Source organism: Crocodylus siamensis, chromosome 2 (assembly GCF_052110815.1).
Source record: "Crocodylus siamensis isolate JL-2025a chromosome 2, ASM5211081v1, whole genome shotgun sequence".
In the NCBI taxonomy this organism is placed as follows: domain Eukaryota; kingdom Metazoa; phylum Chordata; order Crocodylia; family Crocodylidae; genus Crocodylus; species Crocodylus siamensis.
The window spans coordinates 67,277,898-67,294,652 of record NC_143396.1 but is presented as its reverse complement, the minus strand read 5'-3'; the positions used below and the strand labels follow the sequence as shown (position 1 = coordinate 67,294,652).

The window sequence follows — 16,755 nt, the reverse complement described above, 5'->3', positions numbered from 1 at the left end:
AAACTTCTGCTGTGGTTGTAAAAGAACTTTTTTGCATTAAAAATGAAGTAGAAGTGTTCATGGATGAAGCCTCATTTCTTTGGGAATGTAAATTAAAATGCTAATTTTTCTGAAGATGAATTGTAACTTGAAATTGGAATGAACATGTAATTCAGAATATTTTCCTTAAGCTGAAGTATCATGTCTGCCTAATTTTAAGCATCCTTTAACTTTTTTAAGGTGATGCTTACTGAAAACTCCTCATTATAGAAATTAGGGCTGGCAATGTGGTTTTAATATTGCTTTAACTATATTCATTTTGAAACCAGTATACCTAAAATGGAAGACTCTTACAGACAGTTATATTGGCACAGAAATTTTTCTGCTTCTATGACAGTTGTTCTCAACCTTTTTAGATTCAAGTCATGCCTCAGAAAATACCAGCTCTTTGTTTTCAGTTGTTTTTGACTAAGGAAAAATAATAGAGCAGTTCTGTTGCAAAGAACTTGTTATTGCGGTCAGTAGTGTCTCAGTACAAGGATGACAGTCTGTGCCCATCTTGCTTCGAAAAATCTGTTCACGTGCCACCTTGGCGCAGGCACCTGATGATGGATGCAGAGATGCTTTGTGTGACCTCTGGTAGGGACTGCAGTCTCCTTGGGGAGTACCCCAGAACTTGTCTGCCACATCTTTGAATGTAACCTTAGTGTTGGGGTCTCCCATTTGGAGGTTCCTCGTCATAGGTCATTCTTCCTTATGGATATTTGTGGGGCTCCACCTCCCCTACACCCCATCTATATGCCAGCCTTAAATAGGCCACCTGATGTCAATGCGATGTGCCTTCTGGTCTTGATGGTCTTTCCTCATTACTCTCTCAGGTACCTGGTGCTATTTTCTTTTGTCCATAGGACGTTCGCCTTCTCCAGCTCTTCCCTTTATGCTCAATGCTGCTGACACCTAATTCCTGTGAGCGACCCTTGTGGCTCTTTTTGTGCTCCAGACCTCAGGGCTTCAGGTTACCACTCAAAACAAGACTAAGAAGAAAACAAACTGAAAAGAGCGACATGGTGTAGTACACTAGTCAGAGAAGACCAAAGAAAACAGGGCACAATGAAAATAAAAAGGAGGGCAGATAGAAAAGAGGGAGATCAAAGCACACAGTCCTTCTCCTCTCCCTGCCCTGGAGCCAATGTCTGGCTGCATCCCCTGATGCTGCTTCCCTCCTTGTGTCTGGTGGGAGCTCCCTTTGCTCCTCTCTGTCTGCTCCCTTCCTACTACCTTATGCAGCTGGAGCCCGGGGTGTTGGGCCGCCTTCTCCTCCGCCACTTTTGCTGCTCGTTCCCTGATGGGACTCCCCCCCGGCAATCTGGTGCAGCCCGTGAAGTTGTTGGACAGCTGCTGCTGTGCGGATGGTCCTTACCTGATTGGGGTCTCCTTCAACTTGCTGGTGCTGCCTGCTGCTGGCGTGGAGAACATCTGCAGCCTCTGCTGCCTTTCCCGCTCTCCCAGTCTCCCTGTTAGTGCCAGCTTTTAACTCAGCCGGCCGACGGGCATCCGTGATGTCACCCTCTGGCTTCAGCTGTATATGAGCACGGCTGATGAACTGCGTGGGCTTTTCTCTTCGGTGTCGTTCTGTCAGCATCAGACAACCTGAGATAGGTTAGTAATTTCCAATTTTGAGGTCTCTCTTGGTTTGCCCCACCCCCGTGTTTGTGTCCCTGGGGCACAGTCTTTCAGTAAATAGGGAAGTCATCAGTGAGTCCATAGATGACTTAAGGGGCTGATTTGAAAGCTACATGTTTCTCTGCAGATGAGGCAAATAGCTCCAGGAAGGAGTAGACTCTGGTGCTGGCAGGTTACAGCTGTTTCCCTTTTGTTTCTCTCATCCGCCCCCTCTGTAGTGAGGTGAGTTTGCTCAAAATGATCAGTGCCTTGGCATAATGCCATTGGGAAATGAGTCAATGCTCAAATCATCTAGGTATTGATGTTAATTTTCCACTTCTTCAGATTGGCCTTTGAAGTGCCGTTCATTTTTTTTTTTTCTTTTGCCCACCTCTAAAATGGTGGATGCCTACCCCTAGCTCTAACAAAACTCAGAAAGACAACGTCAGAATTTTGTTGACACTTTGGACTGCTCTTTGAAATCTCTTTGTTGATCTTGTGAAACATATTTGATAACATAACAGTGCTAACGTCTGGTACTCTGCGGCACCCTTGAAAATGTCTCAAGGCACCCCAGGGTGTTTGGCATCTAGGCTGAGAATCCCTGTTCTGTGGAAACAAAAATATATCTAAGCATTGAATGCTGATATAATTGCTTTCAGGCTATTTGAAAGTTTTACATGTGCTGATTTCTAGCGGTGCACCGATACCTTGGTTCGATATTGGATCGGCACCAATATAAACAAAATTGACTGTATCAGAAATTGGCCTAATATGGCCTTGATCTGCCCTGTCTCCCTCCTCCTTCCCCCTTTCCCCCCCCCCACTCCTTCCCTTTTCCCTCCCCTTCTACCACAACAGATTTATCAGCTGGACACTGCTCTTCAAGCTGCAGGGCTTCATATTGGATTGGTAGTGGCTAACATGCCTCCTTAAAAATTGGCTATCAGTATTGACCCCAAAAATCTGTTGGTGCACCCCTAATTTCTAAACTGATACAGGCAACCCCCGCTTGGCACTCATAATTGGTTCCTGAAAAACTGAGCGTTAAGTGAAATGAGCATTAAACAAAACAAAGTATTTGACGACCCAAGATGGCGACCGCAATTGTTTTTAATGACCCAAGATAGCGACCAGGAACATTATAATGAAAATCGCTAAGCACTAAGTGAAAGCAGGTATCAATTTAAAATGAGCATTATAACAAAATAGCGCTAAGCGAAACAGCATTAAGCATGGGTTGCCTGTAGTTTTAGAACTGATACCACTTCAGAAATGCATGCAGACTAGTCCTAAGAGTGACTGGTGCATAATTTGTGACCAAAATAAATCTTAGGTATTTTAAATCCGTTATTATGGTAGTTCCTTTGGAAACGGAAGTGCTGCTTCAGGAACATGCATGAAATAATATTTCTTAATAGTAGGAAAATACAACCTGCTCAGTGAAAAGTGAAGTCATGGAAAATTTAGTAAAACATTGTTAGAAGCAGTAACTCTTGATTACCAAGGTTCAGTCCAACAGTAGCATACAGCAGGAGACTGACATCCATAAAGAAGAATGTTAATGACTACAGTATTGGATAGAGCAAGCATATATGTGAGTAATTGGATATTGGTTTTTGCACATTAAAATAGATTTGACTTTGTCTTTTGGACCAGCAGTTAAAATTTAAAATGCTTTGCACCAGGTACAGTTATAGTATATTATGTTCTTACTTGCATTCTGGTTTTGCTTTCCTTGTTTTAGTGTAACATAACTTATTGCTAATTACTTATCTGGGTAAGCTTGGGAGTAGAATTAAGTACACATAGGGCTGAAGTTAGACAAACACACACAGTACAAACAACTATCTGTCAGGTCACATTTGGAAAATTGCTTTTGATTTCTGAATGTTGAAAACTGTTAAGCTGATGCTGCTGTTCATTCACTTTATCTTCCATTTCTCCCCACCCCCATTAAAAAAGTTATGTAAATACAGCTACTTAATTCTCATGTAATAGTTATGCATGAGTTATTTTAAAGACGGTTTTTAGTGAACAAAATTGTTTTACACCAATAAATGGTCTTGGCTTCATAATTTTTGCATCAGTAGGAGATTGAAAGATAGTGAAAAAAAACCCCAATAACCCACAGTCTAGGATTCTGGTTAAATGCCAATTTGGATTTTGTTTCAAGCCTCCAAGGCTATTGTTGTCTGTGTGTACAGTAGTACCATTCCCAAGTGTAACAAACAGGGAACAGAACAAAACATTTTAAGAAATACATGCTTCCTTTCTGTATATAAACAAAAACAAGCATGAAAAAGCTTTAAGAATTAGAAATGTTCCTCAGACCAGTGTTCCCAGTAAGTAGCCATGTCCTCCTCATTTCCTCTTCTTTCCCTTTTCTGTCGCCAAATTTTATAGAAGGATCAGAAACTTGATAATCTGTCTTCATGGATGCTGATGTATGATGTCTTACTGTTCTGATCAGTGCTAGGGTACATACAGATGTTTAGGGAAGTTAGATTGCATTAAAAATGGCTGCCAAATCTATGGTAAGTCAGGATGGGGGATGCTAGTGGGACACTTTCAGGGGGATTGGGGCAAGGTGGGTCTATGGGAGGTGGAGGGGGATCAGGAGGAAGCTAGTGGGGTCTGAAGGAGGGCTTGGGGGGATCAGGAGGGGGCTAGTGTGATCTATGGTAGGGCTGGGAATGCTAATGGGCTGTGGGTGGGATTGGGGGGGGGCTTTCCCCTGCCCAGGTCTAGGGCCTATTTTAACTCCCTGCTCCCCCACTCCCAGATGAACAACCCCCACAGTGAACCTACCCCCTCCACCTCCACATTCTGCCCTGCCCTGATCAGTTTCTGGCACTGGCAAATGACAGTAAAACCAGTACTGAGAGTGGTGGGCTCACAGGGTGGAGGTTGGCTGGTCCATTGTTGGGGGTTATCCATGTGGGGGAGGGGCCATGGGGCTAAAAATAGCCTGGTGCCAGGGGGCAGGTAGCAAAAGCACAGCCCTGGGTCTGGAGCCAGCAGCTGGGCTTTCCAAACCCTGTGGCTGCACAAGGAACTGCACAGAAGTTCAGTTAGATTGGTCTCCCTGGACCCGATCTAAGTTAGACTACCTCGGAGGTACACTTAACTTAGATCAGGTCAGCTGTTTTTTAGAGTGATCCAGACTTTCTAAACTTCTGTACAGTTTGTACTTAGATCCCTTGTTTAGTTGGTCTAAATGTAAGGTCCATACCTGGGAAAACTAAGTTAGATCAGGTAGTCATTTTTAATGCTATCTTACCACCCCGAATGTCTGTACCTAGGCTCAGTGTGTTCCATTTGCATGCACGGTTTATATTTAATTGAGAATTGTTCAGTGAGCAACTAATAAGCCTTTTATTCAATGAGAGGAAAATTAAGCCTTTAGTAAAGAACTGCAGGATATTTATTCTTAGTACAGTAGGTTGTCCATTGCATTTGTTAGATGTCGGAAAGTAGGACAGTGGAACTTTGTCTGAATTAGGGTCTTAGAAAAAAGAGAAATGCCTGACTTCTAAAATCTACCAGATATACAAAGCCAACCAATATATGTGGCTCCGGGACATTTCTGTCTTTCATTTGCTATGAAGGAGCATATAAGACAGTTTTAGTTATAGTTCATGAGAGTTGTTCAGCGTACATTGTAGCAGCATGTGTTGGGTTTCTTACTTTGCTGGATTTCTAAGGCTGTATCTGAGCCATGGATCTTCTGAAATCCTCCCACTCTTGCTTTAGAGTGGGTGCTCTTTGACCTCTGCTAGCAGTGATATCAGTGCTGATGTTAGGCTGTGTTCTGGCTTCTTTATCATAGTGTCCCGAGAGTGCCTATGCCACCTTTGCTAACACCAGCAGAGCTGAACTGTTCTTGTTTAAAAAATAAGGTAACGTTTCAGTGGTTGTGCTAGAAGGGATATTTATGCACCCTTTATCTGTCATGTTTGGAGGTTGGGGGCCTTTGTGTTTGATATTTGGTATCAAAATTAGTACCTGCTCTGTTGTGGATGTGCTCTTAAGTTTTGCTTCATAGTATTAAATAATGAAGACAACACATAGCAGAATCTCATTTAAGGGTAAGAATGGAAAAGCATTTCTTGCTAATATGAATAAACATGCATGTTAATTTGTTGGCTGGAATTCCACTCTACTGTCCTCTGAACGTTGCATGTAAAAATAGCTGAGCTAAGATTTACTTTACTTTTCTTTTTGTTCCCTGCCCATCTGAAGTTGTTTTCTCTCAACCTGGCACTGCTGCCCTGTCTATCACCTGCACAGCCTCCTGTGTTGCTATGCAGCATGTCTCAGAGAATCCAGCACAATGCAGCTTCTATCCAGTGCCTTCACTTTGTGTCCTTTAAATTGTACATTTTATCTCTATGTAGGTATCCTTTTATCATCATTGTTACTTACTGTATTCATTCCTTACCTGAGTTCTTTCAGTTGCTCGTTTTTGTTCAGATGTCTTCCTGACTGATTATCACTCCCTCTCCCTTCTGGTTGGCTGTGTTTGATTTTAAGTGGAAAACTTGTTGCCATTCATAAGATAACCCTGCAAATAACATAGAATAAATTTCAGTAAAATGCATTTCTGCAAGTTGAAAAGTAAGATTGCATTTCATTGAAATACTGCACATTGAGTACTGAGGCATAACCTTTTTGTGTCTAAGCAGAGGGTTTTTAAGATTGAAATATAAAAGGATCAAATTGTGAGCTAAACTCACTTTGTGAGATTGGGTATATTGGATTATTGTGCTTGAGATATGGAGCAATTCCAGCTGCAATAACGGCTCTCCTCTTAAAGGATCTATCTGATGTTCTTTCTTCTGCTTGTAAAGAGGAGGCACTGAATGGAGGAGAAACAGTAGGAATTCTGTTTTATAGTTTTATCATTTTAGATTGTATTTGGAAGTAGAAATTTGGCATTTGCTCTTTGGAGTTACTTTAGAATAGCAAAATATACCTAGTGGAAGTTTCTGATATAGATGAGTATATGTGTTAGAGAACAAGGTATTGTAACTTTGGGTATAGAAAAAAACCCTGGTATAACTTTTTTTTTCTAGGTTTCTCCCAAGTCCTATTCTGCTAAATTAAGTGAACTATTTAAATTGTAAATATTATGCAGTTAACAGCCTCCCCTCACCCTCCTGTTTCTCTTTAGATTCTTTTTACTTCCTTCTGTAAACAAAGCATGGAGATCCTGTCCAGCATTACAAATTTGCTTTGTGAAGAATGTTTAGTGAAATGAGTTGTTAAAAATAACAAATCAGAATTCTCAGATATTTTCAATAATATTTTTCAGGCTTGAGAGGGTGTTCAGAAAAGCCTCAGCTATCTGAACCTGCTGCTTTTTTGAGAGTCAAACAAATCATTTTCTTGTGCATGACCTTTAGTAGTCCTGACAGTCTTAGGTTTTAGATGAAAGGGCATTCCAAAGTACTGTAAGGTTTATTAATTGATTATCCTATTTTTTTGATAATTGTTGTTAGAATGCTAGCACCTGAATGCTATGATCATAACTTTATTAGAAATATATTGTGCTGAACTTTATGCATATATATCTTAATAAAAGGATAGTCATGTTTCATATCAGAAGATACTGAGCACTTGGGTATTTTTTTTAATAGGGATGTCATTTTATTTTTTGTGAAAGGGAGATTTTTGGCCTTAATTCATAGGAAACATTTTATCGCTATTTTTTCCCTTCAAAACATCTATTGGTCACACAATTCTAATGTGTCCTCTGCAACGTAGGGTTGAATCTTTTTCTATATTTAGAATTTGTATCAGTGTAACTTCCCTTAACTTGAGACTCTCTTTTATCCCTGCATAAACAGTCTCCTGTTAATAGGTATGTGGACTCCAATCAATATATATTGGACTGGTTTGCCACTGATCCAGTCCCATATCAATAAGAATTAAGTTGGATTGATGGTAATTTGGGCACATTCTATTTTTGCTGTAGTTAAAACTGCTTTACATATAGAGAGAGCTGAAATTTCATCTTTTATCTATCCCTTGTTGGTACACCATTAGAATTACACTTTGGAGAGTGTTCCTCCATATACTCATCTGTTCTTATGCCTTATAATACTGTATTTTCAAATATCCGTTTAGGAAGGCAGCTTAAAAATCAGCGGTCCATAGATGCTTATGGCTAGTATTATTTTGGACTAGTCATGAAGTATACTCTGGAACAGTGATTTTTCAGCCTGTGGGCTGTGGACCCCAGGGGCCCACGAAAGATGGCTGTGATCAATCAAAAGTATGTAAATACCTATATTTATGATTTGGAGGGGTCTTCACCTCCATTTTGAAATTTTTTAGGGGTCCACAAATGAGAAAAGGTTAAAACCCGCTGCTCTAGAAAAAATTTAATGTCTTACTTTAATTTTAAAATACTTCCCTGAGCTGAATGAAACATGTTTTAACAGAATGCTGCAAAGGTTTTGTAATTGCTACTGGCCTCTTGATGTAGAATAGCAAGGTGAAACATTTTTCTTTGTATCCAAATGAACTGCTGATCCATTAAATCTGTCTTGTTGGGATCTTATAAAGCTATAAAAAAACACTGCTGTTTACTAGAATGTTTTTAATTGCTTAGGGTGTTGGACCTGCCAAGTATCCTATTCTTGATTTATGGGATTGTAAATAAAGGATGATTTCCCTTCTCAATTAAAACAAAATTTTAAAAAATCACATTTTGCTAATCAAAGAAATTAAACCCACATATTTCCTGAGGTTGTTACTTTAAAGTGCCCAGACCAGCCTTATAGGAAAGATCATTGTTTCATATATGTATTGTTTCATGAATGTGTGTGTATGTATGTGTGTGTATATAAGTAAAGCAGTGACTTATGTAAAGGGCAAGTGATGCAGTAGTAGTGCTTGAGGCTATGTTGTAGCTGTGAGAATTGGGGGAAAAATGGGAGAAGCAAAGACTTTTATGGGTGATATCTTTTATTGGACCATCTGTGGGAGAGAGAGAGAAAGATGAGCTTTTGAGTACTCCTGTACCTTTCCTCAGGTCTGAAGTGATGCAGTAGTATTTTTAGGTTCTTTAACACTATTTATTCCACCAACTTCTGTTTTATAAATATTCTCTTTATTTCAGAGTCACTTGTCTGGAAACTCGCATGAATTGGTGCAATCAAGAAGAGTGGTGATTTCGCACAACATGGATAAAGCCCTGAAAGAAGGTGAGTCTTAACTGGGAGAAGAAGATATTAGATTGTGAACCTTATAGTCCCCTTAGCAAACCTTTACGTGTACAAGTAGTTCTAGCATTATCCAAAGCATTACTTGCAGAACAGAGTGCTATTCAACAGTGTAAGGTGTTAGAACCTGCTCAGAAGTCTTTTGAAGACAAGTTTTTTTCCCCTTCTATATTAAAAAAAAGATAGTCTAATTCTGTTCACAGGAGTAAGACATCATTTATAATTGTCACAATATAATTGGTTAAAAGAGAAGAGATGCAAAAGACAGGAAGGAGCACTGAGATGGAATAAATTTCAGTGGCATTCCTATTCAGTATGACAAATGGTTTGAAATAGTCAACAAGGGATGTTCTTTGCTTTTTATGCTTGCTTCCTGGTGTGTTTGAGATGCATCTACAATAAAGATAAAACATTTTCTACTACCATTGATATTGCAGAGAAGGTAAAATTATGACAGCATCTAAAACCAAAATGTTACAGTTATGAGCTTGTTAGACTGCAGTCAGATAATCTCATCTTGAATCATCAGAAAACTTGCTGAAAACTGCGGTCTTAACTGATACGTCTTGTTATTAATTGGGAATTGAATGGATGAACCTTACTATAAAAATAAGATATCAAGTGTCATGTATCTAATACGATCTTGGCATTATTCTATTTGGTATTTCTATCTATGACTTACCAAAAGATAAAAAACATAAAATAATAATGGTACATCTGACTAGAAGGTTATAACTTTAGAAACAAAGATACAGGCCATCCTTTCAGGACTGAGGCTTTATTATGGGAACCAGTGGCACTGAGGCTATAAACAGACATCAGCCTTGGGGCAGGATCAGCTGTACTGTGTCTTGGCACAGCTGATCCACTTCAGTGGGTGACACATATTTTGACCATTGTTCTGAGTCGGGGCACAGCAGTTCATGAGCTGGCAGGTAATTCTCTGCAGAGGGATTCCCAGGGTGCTTCCAAGTGGGGAAACTTGAGCTGGCACTCCCAGGACTTTGTGGGGGTCTGCTCCTGCAGGGAAATAACCAGGGTATGTAGGTTTGGGCCCCTGAAGCCCTGGGACTTCCTGCCTAGGGCAGCCAGAGAGTGCTCTCCTACCATAAAGCGAACAGACATCTGCCACAAAAAACAGCACAAATTTTTACTGTACATTGCTGCAGCTGCAATTTTGGGCAGTTGTGGTGAGACAAGGGACACAGGCATCCATTTGCTTGGGCTTTGTGCTGCCATGAGACTTTTTATGATGGCACAAAGATGATGTTTTTGTTTCCAGCATGAAAAGGTCTTGAGAGTTATAATGGATAATCAGATGAAGACGAGATGTTAGCATGCTCCTTTGAATAGAAAGGGTAATGCAGTTCTTGGATGTATAACTAGGACAATGCTTAGTGAGAGTAGGAAGGTTGTACAGTATTGCCACTGGTGTGACTGTACATCATTCAGTTTTGGTTTATATGTTGAAAAATTAGAGATGCTCTGAAAAGAGCTTTACAAATTATTAGAAATTTGGAAAACTGGCTCTGAAGGAGCTCAGGCTCTTTAGCTTCTCAGACTGAAGTTTAAAGGATGACTTGATCAGTCTTGAAGTGTTTGTATGAAGAACAGAAATTTGATCAAAAGATTTTTTTTGCTGTATGCAAAGGTATAGTGAAATCCAGTGCTGTAAAGAGACCAATTTAAATGAGGCTAATATTTTTAATAATGATGATAATAAACCTTTGGAGCAGTTTACTGTTGGAACAACTTACTTGGCATCTTCCTTGTAGTTACCTTTTACTAGAAGCTTTTAAATTGGGAGCAGATGTTTTTCCCACAAATACGTTTTAGTAGAAATAGGAATTAATTCAGGGAGGCCTTATAGTCCGTTATTCTGAAGGTTAGACAAAGAGATCAAAATATCTCCTGGCTTTATAGTCTAGGAACAAAAATATAAAGACTATTGAAGCTCTTTTGTATATTGCAAAAACATATGAAGACAACATTTAATTGCTCTTGTGCAACTGGAACATAAAGGTCCAGATCTGTGGCGCAGCTGCTCATCTACAGTTCCCACTGATTTGAAGCAGGAGCTGCGGGTGCTCATGACATCTTAAGTTTGGGAGCAAACATTGAGTAAGGTATTCAGTGTCATGAATACCTCAGGCTGATGTTCAGTTATTCAGTATCTGAGTATAAGAGTACTGAGTATCTGCCAGGATTAGGCCCAGAATACCTTAATCTTGCTTCTTTTTAGGATGGAAAAGATTGTTACAAAAATCTGCTTAGTAGGGAAAGAAGGCATTCATGTCATGCTTCTTTGTAATGCAGCACAGGAAATGTAAGGTATATTTTACTTTGTGACACTAACGATTTTTTAATTAACATCTCAAAGTTGAGGTGTAATCATTATTGCAGTCTCATTCTGTGCTGTTCAGTCATCTTTCTTGGACAGATCTTAGCAACTAGTATATTAATTACAGGTTTGAGTGCTTTTAGACTTAACTGTAATAAGATTGTATTGATGTCTGCTAGAACTGACATTTCATTTGTCTGCCAGCAATACATATACAAGCATCCCAGTTTAAAGCACCTGTGATTTTCTGGAAAAAACAGCCACTGTTGTGAGTTACCAAGAGTCACTGGACACTACATTGCTAGGCAGGATTTTGTTTCATATCATTCCAGCATGTTTCTATGTACAATCAGAATACTGGAGAAGAGCGATATTTTGGATGCATCTTGAAATACTATGCTTGAAAGGCAAATGGCAGTAAGTGAATCTGCAGTATCTACACTTCTGGGGTTTTTTGAGATGTCACATACAGAACCTGTTAGTTGAAATAGCATGTTCCTTACGACTGACAACACAGCAACAGTAGAACTGATCATTCTTTTGCACAGCTCAGATTTTCTACTTGTCCCAAAGTTCTTCTCTCTTTCTCCCAAAACCCAAATCTATTAACATTTTATTTCCACCTGCAAATTAATATGTGATAATAATTATTTATGCCTGTTACAAAGCAGCGTATGACAGTGTGCTAAGCCGTCTATGCTTTAAGATGCTCCTTCTGCTTAAGATATATTTTAAAAGTTTTGGGCTACTTTAAATTTCATGGATACTGTATGCAATTTATTACTCTTTTTGTGAAGGAAAAAAGTAGTATTATTGAAATGAAATATTGGCTATTTTGTGCTTTCGGACAGAATTTACACATACTCTGGTTTAAGTGATTAGAAACTGGTTCAAATCTGTAACACAACAGAAGTTCAGTGCACATAAACTGCTTTCAAAATGGCCAAAACTGGTTTAAGATGAACCTGGATGGATGTAGTATCAGACAACTGATTTAGGCTAAATTGGTTTATTGAACTTCTGTCCTGGATCCCTTCCAGATTCAAGTTAACTCAGTCTCCCAGGGTGCTTTGCATCTTCCCAGCCTTCACAGGGTGGGCGGGCTAGTATTGGCTCCAGCTGTCTGCTTCTTCTGGGCAGGGAGGCATGCTCTGGCTCCTCCCTCCACCCCTTCCCTCCTGGCTTCTGGCCTGAGCCACCGCAGGCATGTGGCTGCATTTCTAGAATTGAAAGTGAATATCTCTTTATCAGGGATCCTGGTTTTCTTTGATTAAAATATCACAAATTCTCTGATTAAAAGAATCACATGTTCTCTGATTTTAAAAACGCAGAATTCGTGATTAAAATGAAAGCAACTATGTATATCGGTATCAGTTGAACACAATGTTTTCTTGATATATTTAGTTTGGAAGCAAATTGGAAGCCTGATCAATGCCTCAATCTCTATAATACAATAAATTCTAAATACCTATAAATTGTGGTATTTGATTTTTGGGTTTTTTATTATGGAAAATCAGAGCTCCCTCTGCCCCCCATAGCTCACAGAATGCAGGTCCTTCACTCCCCACCTGCAGCCCCATGACCAGTGTTGCTCGCTTCCCACCAACAGCCCCCCAGCCCTGCAGATGCCCCTCATTTCCTCCCCCCCCAACAATCTCCCTGGCTCTGATGGTACCCCTGCCCCCCCAGCACTGCCGGAGGGGGCCCCCAGTTGCCAGGGCTTTGGGGCCAGGGACCTGGGTCTGCAGACCCCTCCCCCCTACAGTAGCGTCCGAGGCCTGGCTGCCATCCATGGGAGGCCATGGCTACTGCAGTGGAGCAGAGCACGGAGTCCGGCTCCCCCCCCTTGCTGCCTGCCTGCTGAGGGCTCAGCCAGTGGGTGGTGCTGGCTCCCTGCTGCTGTGTGCACTCTCGGGGAGGCAGGGGGAGCCAGTACTCCCCAGATCTGTGCACAGGGTTGGGGCAGGCACTGGCTGCCTGCTGTGGTCTTGGATTCCCTGCCCTGCTGCCCTCCCCTGAGGCCTCTGTAGCTTGGTGGGTATGCCCCTGTGCTTCAGGGCAGAGTTGGACTGTGTGGGAAAGCTCGTTGCCACTGCAAGCCCTGTGCTGCCCTGAAGAGGCATCCCCTGCACGTGTGGCAGCAGCGAGGAGCACAACCCTGTGTCACTGCCCCCGCTGCTACTGCCACATGGGCAGGGGACACCTTGCCATGGCAGCACAGCTCGTAGTGGCAATGAGCTTTCCTGTGCAGCCCCATTTTGCCCTGCAGTGGCTGGGTTGCACCTGCCAGGCTGCAGAGGCTCTTGGGGAGGGCAGCAGGGCAGGGAGCCTGAGCCCTCAGCAGGCAGCCTGTGCCCACCCTCACCCCATGTACAGACCTGGGGGGCACATGCCCCCCCATTCCTCCCCCAGGAGTGCATGCAGTGGCCCCACCCCCTTAACGAGCTGCCTGTGGCCCCATCCTGCTCCCTGCTGGGGCCCTGCACATTCTGGCTCTAGGCCCTAAGCCTCATACTCCCTCGGCTGGGCAGCAGCCCCAGACCTTCCCAGCTCACGCACTCCCTCCCTATGGGGTCCTCAATCCCCCTTCTCCCACCACCAGACTTAACTGTGGGAGCTGCTCTCTAGGCTGCCTGGTGGCCATGTACATATACATGCATATGGCGCCCCCTACCCGACCGCTGTCCTCCCACTCCCCCCAGCCCCTTGTAGGCTGGAACTCTGCACCCTGCAGAGAGCTCTTTGCAAAAGTGGAAAATCTGTGGGCTTCTCTGTTAAAATGAAAAATCCATGTTTTCCTCGGGTAAAAGGGGAAATCCATGTTTTTCCCATTTCCCTGTGGCAGCTCCCTGCTGTTCATTTGCTTATCAGTTAAATGTATGCATCTTAGACTAACTTGCAAAGATTGAATCAATTTATCCTCAAGCTTTTTGATTGTCTATACTTAGCCCTATATTTGAATATAGAGTATTCAGGATTTTTACCAAGAAAGGCCTAATGCTGCAAATGTTTGCACATGCTTACATTTAAATGTATTTGTAGCCCATTCAACTCACTTGAGGCTTTTCATTTATTTAATGGGTAACAATGGCTTTCTCATTATTTAACATTATTCATAAATTTATGCAGAAAATCAGTGCAAATCTTCATAAAAAATATTTTACATATAATAGCACATTCCTGTTTCTGTTAGTGTACATTAATAAGATACCATGACACATATACTACAAGCAATACTGTTACTACAGAGTTGATTAATGATCTGTTGGATCCCTGCTTTTCCTCATGGCACACTGAAAAGCAGAGTGCAATAAGGAATATCAAATGTAAGAGCACACCCTAGTTGTTAGGCTTGTTCTCTGAAATCTATAGCCTTGATTCAGGAAGACACGTAAGCACGTTTTTCAGTTCATCCTTATTCACTTGAATGTTTATGGCCCGTAACAATTTTGAATGTTTTGGGCTTCGAAAGGAGTCCCTTATTTTTTCAGCATGTTGAGAAAGATAACAAATAAAAAAAAAAATTTGCTAAGTGTCTAGAGCAGCAGTTCCCAAACTGTGGGTCAGGACCCCGAATGGGGTTGGAGTATCAGTGGATGGAGTTGCAGGGGTGCAGGGAGTTTCATAGTTTCATAGTTTCATAGTTTCATAGTAGCTAGAGTCGGAAGGGACCTAGGTAGATCATCTAGTCCGACCCCCTGCCTTAGCAGGAAAGAGCACCGGGGTCAGATGACCCCGGCAAGGTGCTCATCTAACTTCCTTTTAAAAATCCCCAGGCTAGGAGCCTGCACCACTTCCCCTGGAAGCTGGTTCCAGGCCCTAGCCGCCCTGACTGTGAAGTAGCACCTCCTAATATCTAATCTAAACTTACCCTCCGCCAGTTTGTGACCGTTATTCCTGGTCACTCCTGGCAGCGCACGGGGGAACAGGGACTCCCCCAATACCTGCTGATCCCCCCTGACCAGTCTGTAGCAGGCCACAAGGTCCCCCCTTAACCTTCTCTTGTGGAGGCTAAACAGGTTCAGGTCCCGTAGCCTCTCCTCATAAGGCCTGCCCTGCTGACCCCTGATCATACGAGTGGCCCTCCTCTGAACTCTTTCCATATTGTCGACGTCCCTCTTGAAGTGTGGCGCCCAGAACTGGACGCAGTACTCCAGCTGCGGCCTGACCAGTGCCGCATAGAGGGGGAGGATCACCTCCCTGGACCTGCTTGAGATGCATCTGTGGATGCATGACAGGGTACGATTGGCCTTCTTGACTGCCTCCCCACACTGCCGGCCCATGTTCATCGTGGAGTCAATGACGACTCCAAGATCCTTTTCCGTCTCCGTGCTGGCAAGAGGGGAGTTCCCCAACCTGTAAGTGTGGTGCCGGTTCTTCCTCCCCATGTGCAACACCTTGCACTTATCAGTGTTAAACCCCATCCTATTCTCATCCGCCCACCGTTGCAACCTGTCAAGGTCAGCTTGTAGCCTATTGCACCCTTCTAGTGCACCCACATCCCCCCACATCTTAGTATCATCAGCAAACTTGAACAGGGTGCTTTCTACCCCCTCATCCAAGTCACTGATGAAGATGTTGAACAGTGCAGGCCCGAGGACCGAGCCCTGCGGAACCCCACTGCCCACATCCTTCCAGGTCGAGAAGAACCCATCCACTACCACCCTCTGGGTGCGGCCCTCCAACCAGTTGGCGACCCATTTGACCGTGTGGGCATCGACACCACAGTCTCCCAGCTTTTTGATGAGGACAGGGTGAGAGACAGTGTCGAAAGCCTTCCGGAAGTCCAAAAAGACTACATCCACAGCAACCCCTGCGTCTAATGATTTGGTGATCTGATCGTAAAAGGCCACCAGGTTGGTCTGACAAGACCTGCCACTGATAAACCCATGTTGGTTGCCCCTGAGCATGCATTCCCCCGCAAGGCCCTCCTGGATGTGTGCCAGGATAATTTTTTCAAAGAGCTTACCCGGGATTGAGGTCAGACTAACTGGCCTGTAATTTCCCGGGTCCTCTTTTTTTCCCTTTTTGAAGATAGGGACCACAATGGCCCTCTTCCAGTCCTCCGGCACCTCGCCAGAGCACCACGAGTGCTCATAGAGCCGTGCCAGGGGTCCCGCAATGACCTCAGCCAGTTCCTGTAGAACCCTAGGGTGAAGATCGTCCGGACCAGCGGACTTGAACACGTCCAGCCTCTCCAGAAGTACCCTAACTAACTCCTCGCTAACCCTTGGCCCAGGCGTGTCTCTCTCGGGGCCCGAGGGGGGCCCAGCAGGGAGGTGGCTGAACTGGTCCCTACTTAGGAAGACAGAGGCAAAGAAATCGTTAAATATGTTAGCTTTGTCATCTGGCGTGATGACTAAGTTGCCCATCGTGTCCTGCAGGGGCCCCACATTACCCGGGACCCTCTTTTTACCCCCTATGTATTTGAAGAAGGACTTCTTATTGTCCTTAATCCGGGAAGCTAGTCCTATCTCCAACTCTGCCTTGGCCCTCCTGACTGCCCCCCTACATCCTCGGGCGACTATAACATAGTCCTTC

The 16,755-nt window shown here is 42.9% G+C and overlaps 1 protein-coding gene across 2 annotated transcripts in view; it reads left to right on the top strand.

Annotated features, from left to right (window-relative positions):
- Nucleotides 1-16,755, top strand: part of SNX25 (sorting nexin 25) — a 144,601-nt gene that overhangs the window by 10,126 nt on the left and 117,720 nt on the right. Inside the window, exons 1-2 of one of the 2 annotated variants that reach the window (XM_090036088.1) lie at nucleotides 5,984-6,037; nucleotides 8,771-8,855. In XM_090036088.1, the coding sequence (XP_089892214.1) occupies nucleotides 8,834-8,855 (22 nt within the window). In that variant the 5' untranslated portion in view covers nucleotides 5,984-6,037; nucleotides 8,771-8,833. Of the gene's footprint in view, nucleotides 1-5,983; nucleotides 6,038-8,770; nucleotides 8,856-16,755 lie in introns of those variants that run through there. The other variant, XM_090036087.1, reaches the window with a different exon arrangement.